The 7,077-nt window shown below is 44.4% G+C and overlaps 1 protein-coding gene across 1 annotated transcript in view; it reads right to left on the reverse strand.

The window, feature by feature from the left end:
* Window positions 1-5,664, reverse strand: part of LOC126291446 (neurofilament heavy polypeptide-like) — a 110,694-nt gene extending 105,030 nt beyond the window's left edge. The window contains exon 1 of the mRNA XM_049984960.1: window positions 5,419-5,664. Within this exon, the coding sequence (XP_049840917.1) occupies window positions 5,419-5,664 (246 nt within the window). The remainder of the gene's footprint in view (window positions 1-5,418) is intronic.
* Between the last annotated feature and the right edge of the window lie 1,413 nt (window positions 5,665-7,077).

Raw genomic sequence — 7,077 nt, forward strand, 5'->3', positions numbered from 1 at the left:
ATGTGAGGTGGAGCTCCATCGTGCATGAAAACAGTTGAGTCCACAGCTTCTGTCTCCAGTAGAGCAGGGATCAAACGTCAGAGTAACGTATCATAGTAATGTCTGTCGTTCACGCTGCTTATCCTTGGCTCTTTGAGTCCGTGTTCGTTAAAGAGAAATGGGCCAATCACGAACTGTGACGTGAAGCCACACCACAGAGTGACGCGTTCACTATGCAGGTGAAGTTGGTGAACGTTCGTTGGCGGTGACTATCCCCCAATTCGACAATTTTGACTGTTCACTGTCCCAGAGAGCATGAAATGTGCTTCATCGCCCCACAATATGTTCTACAGCCCCATATCATCAAATTCAGCCCATTCAAGAAATGTCACGTGCCAAAAGTTGTGAGTTGTGTGAAATTTGTACGGATACTCTTTCACAATCGCTCTCAGCACTTTTCGGACGGTGGACCATGGATTGCTGAGCTGTTGTGACGCAGTTCGTGCACTGCTTGAAGATCGCACATTACGTCCAACATTCTAAGCCACGGCAACGGCAACTTCTTCAGAAATTTGTGTACCATCTGGCCGTCGGTCTCTCCTAGGAACAATTCCCGTATCGTGAATTAATTAGAAATTACGAATCATTTTCCTCCATCGCCGTGCAGAAAAAGGACGTCCCCGTATTCCTTTAATGCTGTTGTTGTGATAAAACTGCTTTACTAGTACAGACCGGCTCAACTTGTCCAAACCCACGTTGTCTGCCTGCAACTTTGGGGCACACTGACGCTAATGTTTGAACCCTACGTCACGATACCAGTAGCGGCGCCTAACGGCAATTCACGGCAATGACACTTGTAACAAGGCAGATCATGCTATACACATCATTTCTATATCCTGGAGTACCCATACGAGACGTACTTTTCCGTCTGCACTGGCTCAAGTAGCGTAAACCCCCCTCCAATTCTATGAGACATTCCCCTACGCAATTTTTATCGTGGACATGATCTACGGATTAAGAGCGGTAGGGGCGACCTAGTGAAGCATACGATACAACTGGCCATCTTTTATCAGTTAAATGAAGCCAAGCAGCTCAAGAAAGTCACTGTACTAAACTTTATAAATACCAGACTCGCTGTCCACATACCTCACGTATTCATTGAGCCTCTGATGTCGTAAATCACATTACAGAGCTCTTGAGCGGGAATGATTTTATAGGTAACACCTTCGAACATGTAAAAAAAAAATAAAAAAATAAAAAGCACTCTGTCTTCAGGCCACGAGTGACCTACCAGGACTATCCGACCGCCGTCTCATCCTCAGAGGAGGATGCGGATAGGAGGGGCGTGGGGTAAGCACACCGGTTTCCCGGTCTTTATGATAGTGTTCTTGACCGAAGCCGCTACTATTCGGTCCTCAATTGGCATCACGAGGTTGAGTGCACCCCGAAAAATGGCAACATCGCATGGCCACCTGGATGGTCACCCATCTATAAGTGCCGACCACGCGCGACAGCGCTTCGGTGATCTCGCGAGAACCGGTGATGTTCGACACCTGAAAATATCTGACCACGTAAGAGACACTGTCGTTTCCAGATAGGACATAAGTCTAACGACGGAACGCATAATGTACAGGAGAAACGAAAAGATTAAACATTCACTGCCTTCTTTGGCTGACAAACAGACATCCTTCAAACCTGACCTGGATCTCGGCTAACGCAACATACCAGACGCAACTGCCTCCATTAAAAAATACAGCAGATCGCAATGTCAGGGTTAACGGCACTAAGGCAGTATCGCTATTTTCATTAGGTCTCGTTCCCTAAATATTTGACGGACCTGCCGTTTTAAATTATAAAAACTGCACGGTAAATTCGGAAAAAAGTATTAGTTAATAGGCAAATGCCCAACGTGTATTATGGTGTGTATTATGGTGTATATTATGTGCATATACAGAGTGTAAAAAATTATGTTCACAAAATTTTAGTTTATAGGAGATAAAAAGAAAATTTTTTTAGTGACAAAAAATGTCACAGTTCCATTGTTCCCCCGCAAAGGGTGCGTTGAGGGTTTGTAGCTAATCATGTTGAGATGATGTTCGAACAGCCTTGTGATACACAGTGCTGTAGAAATGTTGCTGAAAATGTCATACGTTTACATCAACGCACAAATGACAGTTGCGTTCTAATGATTGTGTAACCCGCAGGTGTTTCACGAATAATGGCTGTAATTTCACTCGTACGGGCACCCAGCTTTTCCCGAGCGTCTCGTATACCAAGAGCTTCATCTTCCCTCTATGTTACCGACACATATAAAACAATATGCATCACAAGGAAGTTTGAACTCGTTCGCTGAACAACCATAGCGTCAAAAGTCCTCGTCGGGAAACAATGTACCTCCGACATTTTTGCACATAAAGAAAATTTTTCTTTTCACCTAGTACTCCAAAAGTAAAATTTGAGATAGGTAATTTTATACATATTCTATAGTGGATGAAAAATGTAGGACTAGTTACCAGCTGTAAACAGCTTAGGTCGACCTGATGACGTCACATATGCGAACCTCTGAAATGACTAACGGGTTGGAACATACTGATCAGGAATATACCTGAGCAGTGGCATTAAATAATGTTTTATTTATGAGGAAAGCATGTCTCAACCGCGAAAAGTGCAATGTGTCTTATTGAAATTGCTGTGAAATCGTGTCTTTTGACTTTGTCAACACTCACCCAAACTGTTAACTTCCAATCTCGACCGGACTAGGCTACAGATCAGCCTTTGATCACAGCTTCATTTATAAACTTTTATCTGGATGTAACTTACAACAAGCCCAAACATCGTTCCCGTCAATGAATTGCTTTTTGCAGCAGACGCATGAAGACTTGAGCTTTCTCATGTTGAGAAATCAGAAGGAGCGATCAGTTTTACTTGGTAAATCCTTTCTAAAGCAAAGATCGCATAAATATTGCTTTATTCATAACAACCAGTTCCGACAGACTTTGCTTCGACCTCCAAGTTTTCAAATATATTTTATGTAAAATGTGTTCATTTTGAGTTGGAACCTCACGCCAGGTGGACATAGAGATAAAACGTAGCACATTATGCAAAGCTTTGTCAAGCGTAAAGATTTAAAACCAAAAAGCTCCATGTGTACATCACAGATGATTGTTACATCATACACAACACAATACGTCTAGATGTGCTGCTACGCATTTTATTGTGTACTGTTTTTTATGACGTAACAATCATCTAAATATACACACACAGCCACGAGCACAAGGTGCCTTTTAAATGTTTTATTTATGGCAAATCGTTTCATAATGTGCTACAATTCATCTACATAACAACTTGGCATGAGGTTCCGGCTCAATGTGAGTACATTTTATTACAAAAATTTTTGAAACCGTGAAGATTACAGCAAAGTCTTCAACACCTGCTGTTGTAAATAAATTATTAGAATCTGTTTTGCAACACAAGCCATAGTATCCGTTTACTTTGTGGATAAAATGGCAAAAAGAGACAGGTATAAAGCGCTCAGATTCCGTCTCATCCATTACCATTTCAATGCGACAAAACATATTTGGAATCAGGTCGAACGATATATTCCTAAAAAAAAAAAAAAAAAAAGAAACCCGTTGACTGACGTGGGAAGAGTTTTGAAAGAGGCAATTGTGAATGTGATACCAGAAGACAGGTAAAAAGTAGTGAAAGATGTCCAACGAATAATGGGGGATGCACAGAGTAATGAGAATATATCAGCGACACAGATCATTCCACTGACTCTGAATTATGCGGTGTTTTCCCACTGTCTGCCTAGTATATACTGTACTTAAAGTCTTTAAGTGACACAAATGTACATAACACTGGTTAACAAATGGAATTACCATGTATTACTTTTTGGCCTGGTTTACTGATAGGAATATTTAGCACACCATACCTGATGGCAGGCATAAAAACACAAACTGAGTTATATTGTATATATTTCGAACAATTTCCTGTTCGCCAACGAAAGCGAGCACATACAGTTTCCTATAAGTAGCAGTTACAATAATTACTGTTACAGCACACAGTAAGATTTCTGGTTTTAATTCAAACGCTTGCACGTTATACAGGGTGTAAATTTTAAGTTGACAAACCAGAATAACTTGAAAAATAAGCTTCACACGAAAAAATGAGTAGAATCCAAAGTTGATTATTTCCCAGGGGAACATCTGCTGGTGCTAAAATTAGCCCCTGCGAGTGGCGCGGGAGGCACCTTCAAAGTTTCAAATGGGAACTCCCTTTCTTGAATTGCAGAATCAGATTCTACTTAAAAACTACGTACATTTTGTCTTAAACATTTGTTTTGATTCTTGGCAGTCGGCGCTGTAATTCAAGAAAATCCATGTTCTCATGTTTGCGTGGAAAATGGTTACGGAAAAATAAAAAATACTTATGTATTTCGTAAATTTTGATTCGTTTAAAACTCTCCCTTTCTTCTTATAGGGTGGGGTTTGAGAGAGAGGAATTAGAGTTTTACAAATGTTGACCCAAATATTATTTTTTTCTGCAGATTCGGGTAAGTTTTGTTTGTTTCGTGGTCATAAGCACACACAACTTTAATTATAAAACAAATCATCTGACTAGCTAACTAACCAAACATCCTATTTACTAACGAGTGAGCTCGTTTTTTTTTTTTTATTTATTCCTACCCACTTTACACGCAAAAATGAGAGCATGGATTTTCTTGAATTACAGCGCCAACTACCAAGAATCTAAACAAATGTTTAAGACAAAATGTACGTAGTTTTTTTTAGATAGAAATTAAAAAATGGGGGTTCCCTTTTGAAATTTTAAAGTTCCCTCCCGCCCCACCCGCAGGGGACCGGGGTGGCGGGCTAATTTTAGCACCAGCAGATGTCCCCCTCGAAAATAATCTACTTTGGATTCTACACATTTTTCCGTGTGAAGCTTATTTTTCGAGTTATTCTGGTTTGTCAACTTAAAATTTACACCCATTTATTAACACGTTAACTGTAAACACACACTTGGAAATGGTATGTAAGCCCGAATCGTGCAAGGTAAAATGAACTTAATACCTGTGAGAAACAGCGGAAGCGAAAAATACAAAATGTCCTTTAGCATATAAGCCACTGTGGTGCCCCACATGAAGAAAATGATCAAGATTATTTTAATTTTAACTTACAACGTAATCATTTATATTTCATTTATCAGTCGTCAAGCAGTACAGACAAATATTGCCACTACAGGGGACAGAGGGCAATACGTAACTTTTAGTATGTCTGAGGACGTCCCAATCCTTTGATCATATACCGTGTTTGTATGACAACATGGCCGCCATACGGGCTCGCAGTGTCATCGTTCAAAGTTGACTCGTCGTATCGCACTATTCCGTAATTGATGACAGCGTAACGTATATATCGCGGATAAGATGGTACTCACCACTTTCCTCTTTTTGCTGGGGGGCGGTGGGGGCAGAGCCGCCCCTGGGCCCCTCTTGCCGCCTCCGGCCGCCGCGGACGCAGCGGCGCCGGCGGATGACGATGCTGGGGGCGGGGGCGGCGTCGCAGCGCCTCCCGATGCCGCCGAGCCGCCGCCTCCAGACCCGGGGGCGGCGCCGGGGGCCGTGGAGGCGGCGCCCGAGCCGCCCGGGGCGGCGCGAGCACTGCGTGGCGCCGGGGAACGCATCTCTGCGTCACCACAGCACGCACTGAACGACACAGCTTCACCCTAAACAGATACTAAACGCCACTCAGTGCCCTCACTACACGATCACTTAACACCAACAGTAAACACTCGTCACTTCTTTCCGGAGAAGACGTCGCTCACCAACACGACTTCACACTCAGTGTAAAATTCCTTTCAAACGCAGCACTAAAGCCTGTGTCACACACGCCTGCTTCGAATCCTCACCACACAAACGCTGCAGTACTTCGATACTGCTTCCGACACCACAGATAAACACACTACAACTACACGTGGTCGCACTAGCCTCGGCACTGAACGGCCCAAAGCTCTTCGCAAATCGGCCCAAAGGTTCTACAGCACGATCTTTGGTCAGCTTTGGCGATCTCACAGCTAGACACGAATTATATCACTACTCGCGCCACTCGCAACATAAACAAACGCTGCAGCAGTTCAAAACACCACAACGTAAACACTTTTACTTCAGATTCGTTCCAGATGTCTTGTACAACTGTGCCAACTTGTTTGTGACGCACAACACGCCAGTTACTTGCTACGATCAGGTAACACAGCGAGTGATTTATGATCGCGTGGTCAATCTCTGCACCGCAAAAACTGCCTCGCTGCAGTGCCAGAAATGTCCTCACAGATCGAACACCAACCCAAACGACTTACAATAAAGTGACAGTCTGTCAGTTCACAATGTTTACAGATACGTTTTCAAGGAAACGTAGCAACTTTGGTTTCGTCTGGCACAAAGGAGTATTGTGCGCATTAAGTTTACTAGACTACATACAACTGTGATCTATTTTCACAGTGGCAGTCTTATACATCCATCGACACGTACCGTTTCGTAAGCCACACTTTCGAGTTTTCGGCTCACTGTTGTCTGTAGCACAATGTCAGTGTACGAAGATGTGAAGAACGTCAGCCGCGGAATGCCGAGCAGGAGCTTGTCGCGGAGAGTAAGGTTAAAAAGAGTGTGTGTGTGTGTGTGTGTGTGAAAGAGAGGGCGAGCGAGTAGCTCTCGGTAGATATGTAGCGGAGCGGCGAAGAGTCACAGTAGCGGCGGAGCGGCGGGGGGGTTCCCCCGTCAGGCGAGCACGCAGCGGTCGGCGCCGGCAGGGGCAGGGCTGCCAACTGCGGACGGCGCGGCCCGCCGTGACATGGCGGCCTCGCCTCACAGCGGACGGGTTGGCGCGCCTGGCGCCGGCGCCCGCCCGCGCCGTCGCCCGCTCAGCGCAGCCGCCGCGACGCCCTGGACGACGCCGACGTCGCCGCCGGAGGATCCTGCGCGAGAGCAGAGCGGGAGCTGCGTCAGCATTCTTCTGTAGAGGGGCGTACACGAGCAAGTACACAGGAAGAGCTGCCCGTATGAGACACATTTTACATTAATTGATGACTAACTGAAACCCT

The sequence above is a fragment of the Schistocerca gregaria genome, chromosome 9, assembly GCF_023897955.1.
Source record: "Schistocerca gregaria isolate iqSchGreg1 chromosome 9, iqSchGreg1.2, whole genome shotgun sequence".
In the NCBI taxonomy this organism is placed as follows: Eukaryota; Metazoa; Arthropoda; class Insecta; order Orthoptera; family Acrididae; genus Schistocerca; species Schistocerca gregaria.